At 39.8% G+C, this 12490-nt stretch overlaps 1 protein-coding gene across 1 annotated transcript; it reads left to right on the forward strand.

Moving 5' to 3' along the window:
• The first annotated feature begins 1327 nt into the window (after positions 1–1327).
• LOC100694742 (probable E3 ubiquitin-protein ligase HERC4) lies at positions 1328–11915 on the forward strand. The gene is made up of 23 exons (XM_019360785.2): positions 1328–1626; positions 1723–1843; positions 2076–2152; positions 2383–2604; positions 2702–2793; positions 2925–3055; positions 3595–3719; positions 3804–3877; positions 3958–4073; positions 4203–4262; positions 4626–4731; positions 5362–5557; positions 5659–5807; positions 5901–6017; positions 8803–8904; positions 9024–9191; positions 9537–9677; positions 9816–9982; positions 10086–10152; positions 10242–10312; positions 10743–10926; positions 11057–11159; positions 11497–11915. The coding sequence occupies exons 1-23, from the start codon at positions 1401–1403 to the stop codon at positions 11712–11714; spliced, it is 3033 nt and encodes a 1010-aa protein (XP_019216330.1). The 5' UTR covers positions 1328–1400; the 3' UTR covers positions 11715–11915.
• Positions 11916–12490: the final 575 nt, after the last annotated feature.

The following is a 12490-nucleotide window of genomic DNA, read 5'->3' on the forward strand; positions in this document are numbered from 1 at the left end:
TCGCCCTCTTTGCTTGCTTTATCTGAGAACATAATCTGTCTTCTTTTAGAATAGAATAGAATAGAATAGAATAGAATTCAACTTTATTGTCATTGCACATGTCACAGGTACAGGGCAACGAAATGCAGGATTTGTGTAAATCTGGCATACAATCCAAGTGTCGTCTGCCCCAGATTGAGAGTTAAATTTTGAGTCACTGACAGTAGTGCTTTGGTCTGAATTTGTCTGTTTGACTGATAATGGACAAGCTGTTTGAAAATATGATGTGAAATCACTTAATTAACCTGCTGGATTTGCTAAAAGTTAAAATATTTATACTACTCTGGCTCACTCTTAACTTATTAAATGGCTATTAGTGAGGGTCATGATAATCAATTCAGTTGAGTAATGGGTTGATTTCCAGAAAAAGAGAAAAAGTCAGTGAACACATCCGTAGGTTTGGGTGTAGGCTTAATCCATTTCTGAGAAAACTAAAAAGCAGAAGTGGTTATGGAGCTTCACTGACGTCTGACTTGGATTTATCCAAATTCATGTAAGTTTCAGTCTGTTCAGCCTGTTTTTGTGTAGCACCAAGCAGTAGACCTAAACCTGGATGTGCTTCTGGGTTCTACCTCTAATAAAAACGGATGAGTGTAAATTGCAACCATTGTTTGTAGTTTGCTTCCACCTACTGAGTGAAAAAAGAACTGAAGCTGTAAAACGCAAACAGACATTACAGTAAAGTCAGCATTATAGGCTTCATTTTGTTTCAGTTTCAGCTCATCAGACTGTTTTCCCTTTACTTTTTGATATAATAGCTTTTTAGTACTACTGATACACATATTGTTAATTACTTACTGCCATTTTCTTCTATTAGAGTAATTTTATATTTCTTGAGCTGTGTAACTGGATTTGTTCAAACATACAGGTAGTTTGGATTAACTGACACAGGAGCCATACGCCCTTTCTACAGTTTTTGACTCAGTGATGACTCAGTTAAAAAACAGCTTTTCCTTCTCACTGTCGCCAAGTTGCTCAGCGTTGTTCGTCTATTTTGAAGTTTCTCTCCATTTTCTCTTCTGCTGTCATTCAAAATGGGACTTGAGTTGACTGCTGTTGTAATTTTGCCCTATAAAAAGTAAAATGTAATTGAGTTGAATCGAACATTAGGTATAAAAGCTATAAACATTACCATTGCCACATTAATACCATCAATATTACTCATGGATCTGAAAAACAGCGCAATCGTTTCTTGTCTGATATGATTATCTATTATCAGTTTCACTATCGTGTTCCCGACTGTCGTCATTTTGTTGCCTCACGCTGTTCAGCGACATGCTTAAGTTTAAGTTTCGTTTCTGGCTGACAGACTGCAGAGTGACTCAGTGAGGATCAGCTGTCGCTCCCAAACACACGACAACATGTTTTCCTGGGGAGAGGACTGTCAGCGCGGGTTTTACGTGAAAGACGGCTCCGGTACCGACAGCACGACCACGCATGATGGAGTTCATTATTTAAACATCAGCCATCACATCGCGGATCTGTCGGCAGGTCGAAACGTACTGGCTTTCGTTAAAAGTAACGGAAACGCGTTCATTATCCGCACAAACGAGAGCAAGGATGGCAGAAGAGCGAGAGGCAGGCAGAGTGAGTATCGGTGTCACTAACAAGTTCACTCTCTGGTACATTTAACCGAACTGTGTCCACTCACACCTGCTGCGTTTGTGGCTTTTGAATCTGCAGAGTTTGTGAAACACAAAGAGAAGATAGAGGCTGTGAGTTGTGGCGATGATGTGGTCGCACTGCTGTCTGAGAGCGGCAAAGTCCTCTGTGTGGACACGAGACACCCACCCTTCACTCCCAGGTAACAGATACAGATGTGCAAACTTTTATTCTTCTTCTTCTTGTTGTTGTTTTTATTGGTCCTGTGAGAAGGAGTATTAGTACCACGTTAAGAAAAAAAGTATGCTCCATAGACTGGCAATAGAAATGTGCAAACTGGTATATTATGACTGTTATGATTAGGCCTTTAACCCCGCAGTGTGTAGCCTGTTTTTTTTGGATTTTTCTTATGTTTCCTGTTCCTTCTCTTTCAGCCCACTGGAAGCTTTTTCTAACAAACAGGTTTCTCAGGTTGCTTGTGGGAGTCAGCACTCAGTTGCGCTAACCAAAGGTACAGTACAGTTCTGCAGTAAACTGCTACAAATGTAAATGAAAAACTCAAATAACTTAGACAGAATCAGTCCATCCAACTTACATTCATAGGAAACACATTTGGTTGCACTTAGTAATACAGTCCACACATTTAGGGTCTATGTCATGACAATAAACATAAACTCTGAGTAAAAGTTCAAGATATCAGGAGGAAGAGGATTTCTCAGAGACAAGCTGATTCTCCCACAGATGGTCAGCTGTATACGTGGGGTCAGGACTGCAGGGGCCAGCTGGGTCTGGGTACGAGAGAGTCTGTCTGCAGATCACCTCAGCATGTCCCATCACTGTCAGCGATCCCCCTGATCCAGGTCGCTGCAGGAGGAGACCAGAGTTTCGCCCTCTCTGTCTCTGGAGGTGTTTTCAGCTGGGGGAGAAATGACTGTGGACAGCTCGGGCTGGGAGACACAAAAGGTACTGTGGCTTTAAAATAAATGTCCGAACTTTATTGTATGTTAATGGGCATTATAATCTGGTAACATAATAACACTGACAATCCTTTTTCTTATAGACAGACACACACCAGCTCCTGTTCAGTGTTTGAATATGAAGAAAGCTCAGCGCATTTCCTGTGGACAGGACCACACGGCCATTTTGACAAAGGTTAGTCAAAAGGATAAAAAAAACCAACAACTTCGTAATAGCTTATTTTTTGAAAAAACATTAAAACAGTTGTCATGTAAAAGTAAATGGCTGTGGGACTTTACGCTGTAGTTGTGTGTTTGGCTCCTCAGCATGGTGCAGTGTTTACATTTGGCTCCGGTCAACACGGACAGCTCGGCCACAACTCACTACGCAACGAACTGCGTCCTCGACTTGTTGCAGAGCTCTGGGGGGCAAAGGTCACCAAGATTACATGTGGACGGTACAACACACATACTGCTTAATTAATGAAATATTCAGGCTATTTTGAATATTTTTCATGTTTCACATCAAAAATACAGAGGTTAAAGTTTTAAAATGTATCCCAGGAATTATTTTATATAGAGTAAAAAAACAAAAAACAAAAACAAAGCTAGGACATTTCACTGACTGTTGTGACCTAATGTGAACAGGATGCATCCTGACCCGAGATCTGATCCTGCAGAATCAGTCTCATCCTTTAAAAAGTCAGCCATGTGCAGCAATTATACATTTTAAATATATCACAATTCTCTTAGAGTAAATTTTTTATATAGAGTTAAAAAAAATTAAAATAGATTAATTTAAAGATCATTGGTTATACAGTTACATGAGCATGCCAATGTAAAAACACCATAAGTTATTATATTATCACTGAAGAGAGTAACAGATATCACAGACAACATCAAGCTGCTTAAATAAAAAATGCTTAAAGTAAAGCAGTTAGTAAAGTGTATATGTGAGTTTGAGGTATAAATATTTTGTATATTATCATCTACACAGGAATCACACTTTAGCGCTGACCGAATCCAAGCAGGTCTACTCCTTTGGTTGTGAGAATCAAGGGCAGCTGGGACATCGAGAGGAGAGTAATCCATCTGTGCCGCTGCCTGTTCGACTGCCACAGGGTAGCTACACCTCTGATAATAAACAACTTGAGGATGCAATTAACTTATCTAAGAAAGAAGTGACGTGTTTACTTATCATTTAAGGCACCAATGGGCGCAAAATCAGAAACATCTTCGCAGGAGAAAACTGTTCATTTGCAACATGTTCATCTGATGAGGTACTGACACTAACACATAAAGTACAGACTGTGATGGGAGGAGGTGTGAATATGTAAACAGTCACTGCTTTCCTTCACAGGGCATTCACGAGGGTTCAAACACAGACTGTGGCATTGCATCACAACACTGTCTTGATAACATGGTTGACAAATGGATCACTGAATGTGATTTAAAGTCATGGAAAAAGATTAAACAGTAAGTATGATGCACTGGCAGTCACAGCTTGTTGATTTGCCTGGTGATTTATGGCTTCTGTGACTCAAATTATTTGTTTGAAAGCAAGTTTTTCTTCTGCAATCGAATGAAAACATTAAATCTTCACAGGGAAATCTTGGAGGCATTTTCCTCTGCATCCTGTCTGAATAAAAGTTTCCTTGAACTAAGGTAAATACACAGTTTATGTCCATGTCATGGGAGGTTGTCGGTGGTAGGTCTATTATGTTTTGGCTTGTGAAATGTAGCGCTGCCATTTATGGTTATTCTGTGCTAATTTGTAATAATATTGATGATTCTTATTAGCGTGAATAAGAGGACACGTTGTGGGTTTGTCTGGTACATTGGTTGATGTCAAAATAGCAGCCAAACTAATGATATTCCTATCAGTGTTAAAAGCTAACATTAATTAGCAAATGTGAACCTGCTCTTAAACTTAACTGGGTGATCATGGTAATGTTTTAGCTGCTATATATATTCGCTGATGCAGAAGAAGAAACGCTTTAACGTGGACTTTTTTCTTTGTCTTCTTAGCGGTGATAAACATTTCCAAACTTCACCAAAGTACCCTGGCTTGAACATGAAACATGCACGGCGTGCTTTCACAAAACTGGCAAAGAAGGACAATGTTCTTGCAGAGGTATGTTACTAGAATACATGCAATCTGCAGGAAAAGGCTATGTTTTTGTTTTTATAAATAATCTTTCCAATAATTTGAGAAATCTCATGACTCATGACTCCTTGTTTTTCTGTCTATGTTGACAATCATTCATTTGATCCTTTTTATACTTGGAGGGGAAGTATTTCAATTGTCATTTTGACTGTTGCAGTATGTACAAAACTCAGACTATCTCAGACTCTCAGATGTAATTATAACTCTAAAACAAAGCCTCAGTCCAGACTGTCTTCTAGTTTTTACCCATTTGTATCACTGAGACGGTCTAAAAACTGGTCTAGTTTGAACAAGCAGACACATCATTATCTTTTTATACACTGTATATATTATTGTTATGTACTTGTTATCTGTGGCCACATATTGAACAGGCACAGTCGCCTTTAAAAAAACACTTGCATATGACTCATTTAGGGGATATTTGCTAATAGTAACTGGATACACTCTCTGTGACAAGGTAAGCATCCTGGTTTTTATAAGATACCTAAATAATCCAAACATTTTTCCTCTGAACGCCACCCTGCACAAAAACACAGTCAACCCACCTTTGATCTGCCTGCTGCTGAGTGATCCTTGCAATCCTTGCCAAACTCACAGATCGAGGCTGCAGTGCTACACCTGCTTCCTTCCCTCGATCAGAAACCAGTGGGAGTGGAGGGGTTGAGAATCTACCTTCTTCTCAATGAGCTTCTGCACACAGTCCTGAAACACACACGGCAACAGAGAATAAAGCTCGCTGTGGCGGTAGCCAATGCAGTAACAAGGTTGTCGAATGAAAGCCTCCAGATTATAGGTATGCTGCCTATACCCACCACCACTATTATACATGAAAATTTTAAAGCATGCCCTTCTATCTACTGTTTTTACTTTTGCTAACGTTATTGTTTTCTTCAGGCGACTGGTGGTCCTCTCTGTCGCACTCCACCATGATTCGACACATTAACGTGTGGAAGCAGGCCCTCTCAGAGATCCTGTCCTTTGTGCCTGTTCCCCGCAACTCCGGGGTCAGAAATCTGCTGCTAGTCCTCAAATACATGTACAACGTCAGTGTTATTTTACTCCTTCTTAAGCCTTAGTGCCTCTTTTTTTTAACCTGAAAACAAAAAGAAATTGTAAGTAAAATTTTTCTTTTAAAGGCCAACAGCAGGGTTGTGGAATCTCGAAGAATACCAGAGAGCAGTTTTTATTTATTGTTGGATGAAGCATTTCTTGGTGAGGATCTGGACCACTGGCATTTACGTTCACAAAACGGGGTAAACAAAACAAAAAACCCTCCTTTTATTTCTGTTTTAGGCTAAAGTGATGTGTCTGTCATGGGGTTGGGTCTGCTTTTGTGATGGCTGTTTTCTCTTTCTTTTCTTTTGTCATTTGCCTTTGGTGCGATCATTCATTGACTCTTCACTATCTGTTCATATTAACATCCCATTATGCAGCCTGACATCATATTTATCGTTACTGCCATGGTTCTGAGTCCTTTACCCAGCATTCTGAGTTTCTTCTGTTTTTATGACATTTTGTGGTTTCCTGAGTTTATTCTGTTAGCTTTTGTTCATTCAGGCTCCCCTTGTGTCTTTGCCCTCCGTGTCCCCTGCTGTGTGTGTTTATGTGTGTTAGTCCTTGTGCCTTATTTCCCTCTTCTGTGCCTGTGTTCCCATCCTTGTGTGTGTCATTCCATGTTTTCTCCATCTATTGTGTTTATCTGTCTCCCTAGACCTTCTCGTTTCTCTGAGTGTTCTGTCCTCCCAGTCACCGTGTCATGTTATGATGTTACAGTGGCTTGCAAAAGTATTCTTCTGGTTCTCAGACAGTTCATCAAAAACCTCCCAAAACATCTGTATGGTGGGATGGTCTGCGCTGTATTCACCTTCATAATGTGTGTTCTAATCATAGTGAAAGAGGCTGTTAGATACAGTGGCTTGCAAAAGTATTCGGCCCCCTTGAACTTTTCCACATTTTGTCACATTACAGCCACAAACATGAATCAGTTTTATTGGAATTCCACGTGAAAGACCAATACAAAGTGGTGTACACGTGAGAAATGGAACGAAAATCATACATGATTCCAAACATTTTTTACAAATAAATAACTGAAACGTGGGGTGTGCGTAATTATTCAGCCCCCTGAGTCAATACTTTGTAGAACCACCTTTTGCTGCAGTTACAGCTGCCAGTCTTTTAGGGTATGTCTCTACCAGCTTTGCACATCTAGAGACTGAAATCCTTGCCCATTCTTCTTTGTAAAACAGCTCCAGCTCAGTCAGATTAGATGGACAGCGTTTGTGAACAGCAGTTTTCAGATCTTGCCACAGATTCTCGATTGGATTTAGATCTGGACTTTGACTGGGCCATTCTAACACATGGATATGTTTTGTTTTAAACCATTCCATTGTTGCCCTGGCTTTATGTTTAGGGTCGTTGTCCTGCTGGAAGGTGAACCTCCGCCCCAGTCTCAAGTCTTTTGCAGACTCCAAGAGGTTTTCTTCCAAGATTGCCCTGTATTTGGCTCCATCCATCTTCCCATCAACTCTGACCAGCTTCCCTGTCCCTGCTGAAGAGAAGCACCCCCAGAGCATGATGCTGCCACCACCATATTTGACAGTGGGGATGGTGTGTTCAGAGTGATGTGCAGTGTTAGTTTTCTGCCACACATAGCGTTTTGCATTCTGGCCAAAAAGTTCCATTTTGGTCTCATCTGACCAGAGCACCTTCTTCCACATGTTTGTTGTGTCCCCCACATGGCTTGTGGCAAACTGCAAACGGGACTTCTTATGGTTTTCTGTTAACAATGGCTTTCTTCTTGCCACTCTTCCATAAAGGCCAACTTTGTGCAGTGCACGACTAATAGTTGTCCTATGGACAGATTCCCCCACCTGAGCTGTAGATCTCTGCAGCTCGTCCAGAGTCACCATGGGCCTCTTGGCTGCATTTCTGATCAGCGCTCTCCTTGTTCGGCCTGTGAGTTTAGGTGGACGGCCTTGTCTTGGTAGGTTTACAGTTGTGCCATACTCCTTCCATTTCTGAATGATGGCTTGAACAGTGCTCTGTGGGATGTTCAAGGCTTGGGAAATCTCTTTGTAGCCTAAACCTGCTTTAAATTTCTCAATAACTTTATCTCTGACCTGTCTGCTGTGTTCTTTGGACTTCACAGTGTTGTTGCTCCCAATATTCTCTTAGACAACCTCTGAGGCCATGACAGAGCAGCTGTATTTGTACTGACATTAGATTGCACACAGGTGCACTCTATTTAGTCATTAGCACTCATCAGGCAATGTCTATGGGCAACTGACTGCACTCAGACCAAAGGGGGCTGAATAATTACACACACCCCACTTTTCAGTTATTTATTTGTAAAAAATGTTTGGAATCATGTATGATTTTCGTTCCACTTCTCACGTGTACACCACTTTGTATTGGTCTTTCACGTGGAATTCCAATAAAATTGATTCATGTTTGTGGATGTAATGTGACAAAATGTGGAAAAGTTCAAGGGGGCCGAATACTTTTGCAAGCCACTGTATGTCGCCCTTTATGTCGTGTCTCTTTCGTCTCCTCTCTCTCTCGCTCCCTCTCATGCTCCCTCCTGTTTGCTCCTGTGTGATGTTTCTCCATTTCCTGTTTTATTGTGAAAGTCTCGTATTTCCATGTTCGGTGTGTCTAGTTTTGCTTCCCCTGTGGCGTCAGGTTCATTTGTGTCAACTGTGTTCCCCATGTGTTCTCACTTCCCTCGTTATCCTCCTGTGTATTTATGTCAGCATCTCCCTCATGGTTGTGCGTGTCCCTGTGTGCCCGGTTCATATAATTTCCCAGTCTAGTTTTGTGTTATTTTGCCATTTAGCAAAAAAAAGCTGTGTTTGAGTCTACTTTTGCCTCCGTGAGTCTGCATTTGGGTCCTTTCCTGCCTGCTGCACAGCCGAATCATGATAATCACATTATAGCATGTAACATATTATAAAAAATGGTTGGGGGAAACTGAAAATTTTTGCATTGCTATATGTCATTAAACTCAAAAGAACTGTATGTTTTCTTTTCTGTGTTTAGTATGTTAAAGCTGAGCCACTTCTCCTTTGTGACTTCCCAATTGTAATGGACCTGCAATCAAAAAAATGGGTTTTTGACTCTAATACTGTATACACGCAGATGGTAAATGACATCCTTATATGAATTTGGTGTGATACAATACTTTGTTTAAAATACACTTTAAAGTAAGTAATCAGGTAGGCAAAACAAAAACATGTTGAATCTTGAACTTTTTTTTCCAGTTAATGCAGAGGAGTTACTACTTGGAGAATTTCTTTGACTATTGGGGAATTTTTGATGATTATGATGAAGGTGTGTTTTTACTGGACCTGAGGCGAGCAACCATTTTGGAAGACACCTTTGAACAACTGGCGGATGCTTGTGACACAGACTACAAGAAGCCACTTAGGGTAAACACAACAAGGCACAAGCCAACTAAAATGTTTGCATTGTTGTGTACAGTGGTGGTTACTGGTGGTGGTCAGAGGGCCCGGTGGCGCCAGTGTCCGGCAGCCTCGCCTCTGTCAGTGCGCCCCAGGGTGGCTGTGGCTACAATGTAGCTTGCCATCACCAGTGTGTGAATGTGTGTGTGAATGGGTGGATGACTGAACGTGTAAAGCGTTTTGGGGTCCTTAGGGACTAAGTAAAGCGCTATACAAATACAGGCCATTTACCGTTTACACATTGTTATATAAACAATATTTTGGCATACAACAAATTTTGTTTACTTTTTCATCATTCATTTTGTCTTGTAGGTCTTCTTTGATGAAAATCCTATGATCGATGACGTCTACAGGAAAGACTTTTTTTATGAAGTCTTTCATGACTTGATCTCAGCTGAATCTGGGATGTTCATGTTCAATGACTCTGAAACACTGGCATGGTTCTCCTCAAAAGTAAGAGTTACTAAAAATATAATTTAAATAGACCAAGATTGATTTCTAAAACTGTTTAACAATTGTGATTGCTGATTTATTACTCCTTAATTCAAGAAAACAATTTCAAATTTCAAATGTCTCTACTGTCAACATCAGGTACCTCAGGAAGACCAGCGTTTCTTCCTGTTTGGAGTTCTGTGTGGATTGGCCTTGTACAACCAGTGCATCGTCCACTTACCCTTCCCACTGGTGCTGTTCAAGAAGCTGCTTGGTGTAAGGCCTTCACTGGAGGATTTGATAGAATTCAACCCAAGTGTTGGAGAGTAAGGGGGAAAGTTTCCTTGTATTTGCTGTATTGCGCAAATATTTGTAGTGTTAGGTGCTGATTGGTTCCACAAATCATCTTAAAGTATGTTGTGTTTAAAGGAGTCTGCAGTACATCCTGGAGGACTACAAAGATGATGACTTGGAAAACCTGGACATGTATTTTTCGGTAGGCGTTTTGCACAACTTTAAGTCAAAAACGGCTTTGATATCAACTCACTTCTTTAATCAATAATATCTATGTTTTTTTCCCAACAGATCAACTGGGATGGAAAGGAGATTGACCTTGATCCTGAAAGTCCTGAAAAGTTGGTGACAAGTCAAAATAAGTGAGGACAATGGCAGCTTTTTTTCATAACATGCGTTTTAAAACCAAATACAGTATTGTCCTGCCAAAGAGAAGCTAGAGATTATAACAAGTCACCACATAATATGATCAAAAAATCTAACGACTCTACCAAACGGACAGTGACAATGGAGCTGACAGAAAGATATAACTGGATGTCATCTGCAAAGAAACATACATTAAACTGTTTTGTGACCAAGCAGAAGCATTTAAATAGAAAAAGTAACAAGACTCGGTGCATATCCTTGAGATACACCACAAGTTTGCATGTTTATAGGCAAGTAATTAATGGGAAATGACCACGGCAGAGATATAAAGCAACCACTCTTTAAACAAAATGGAACAGAACAGTTCATGATTTCACCAAAGTGTGGATGTGTTTTTTTAAATCACTACTTTTATCTGCCAAACAGGAAGGAGTTTGTGGATGCCTATGTGAATCATGCCTTCAACACATCAGTGGAGAATGTGTTTCAGGAGTTCAAGAGAGGCTTCTTCCTGGTGTGTGAGCGCGATTTGGTGAAACTCTTCAGGCCAAAGGAGCTGCAGGAAGTGATGGTGGGCAAAGCCTTCAGTGACTGGGAAAAGCTGAAACAGGTAAACAGCTGTCAGTGATACAAAGATGTAATTTGTCTGCAATTCTTTTATCACATCCTTGTGTATACTTTGATTATAGTTTAAATGAATTATTTTCAGTATATCTAACAGCCTCTTTCACTATGATTAGAACACACATTATGAAGGTGAATACAGCGCAGACCATCCCACCATACAGATGTTTTGGGAGGTTTTTGATGAACTGACTGAGAACCAGAAGAAAGCTTTCCTTTGTAAGTATTTGATTTAATTTGATCATATAAAACAATAAGTGCTGATCTTATTCATCAGTATGTCCAAAAGATTTAAAGTAAAGCCACAAATTCCAAGGATTTAATAAAGTAAAATATTCGTCTTTTATGACCTGAGTTCATATGTTTCCAGAATGTTTTTACATTTGCTGATTTGTGCATTTGGTATCTGGTCTTTGGTAGGAAAAAGCATTTGATGAACTGCTGAGGTGGATGAGCAGTCATGAATGAACTGAGAGTCTGACTTCAGAGGGCTATCAGGTCATAATGTTATGCACAAAATAAAACTCACTGACTTCCACTCTTTTCCTGCTCTAAGGGTTTGTGACAGGGTTTGACCGGGTGCCAATTCTCGGTATGGACAAAATCAAGATGCAAGTCAAAGTTAAAGAAGTCAAGGACCTCTCCTATGACCAGTACTATCCTGAGACACACACATGCTTCTCGACCTTGGAGCTGCCGTTATACTCAACTAAGGAGATCATGCAAACCAAACTCACAGAGGCCCTGAGCAACAATAAGAGGATCCATAAGTGATCAACAATAAATGCCAACATTTTACTGTACTGAACAGAAGACATAACATTGTAATGCTGCACTTTGTGAATTGCTGACCAAAGAGTAGCATTTGTAGTTATTTGTGATGCTGCTGATTATGATGATGATGTAGAGTGAATGTATGTATACTAAAGAAATCCCACCTGCTAAAAATAAAAATGTGATACATGCTTTTATATAGTCTGGAGGAAGTGTTCTTTATTGTTACATTTTAGAAAATATTCCAATATTCCAATAATAATCAAAATAACAGCATTCAGTAAATCATATTGAGCTTATGCAATGTTGTCATTGTAGACATGTGTGATATTTATTAAGTAAAGATTTTCAAAATTTTATGAAAAGTATTTCACCCTTCGGCAGATGTGGATTAAATTTTATTAAAACTTTACTTAGAATAAATTGAAATTGAAACTGAAATTTGATGCACTTTGCTCATTTCCAATTTCAGATTGTTAATCCTGGAATCTGTGGAAGTCCTTTTGCATGACTCAAAGTTCAAAATACAATCCTTTGGCTTTAAGCCAAGTTTGTTCTGGTTGGCTGCCTCCACAAACGATTTAAACAGTAAGTGGATGGAGCCTCCAAGCTCATTGATACAGCTGCAGGTGCAAGATGATCATATTGGGAATATCTGCTCTCAGCAACGTCATACAGAGCCAAGATATATGTTATATATGAAATATACAGTATATATTTTTTTCCAGGTATAATTGTTTTATTGCACACTGCCAGGCAAAGCTTAACAGTAACTG

Source organism: Oreochromis niloticus, linkage group LG7 (assembly GCF_001858045.2).
Source record: "Oreochromis niloticus isolate F11D_XX linkage group LG7, O_niloticus_UMD_NMBU, whole genome shotgun sequence".
Classification (NCBI taxonomy): Eukaryota; Metazoa; Chordata; class Actinopteri; order Cichliformes; family Cichlidae; genus Oreochromis; species Oreochromis niloticus.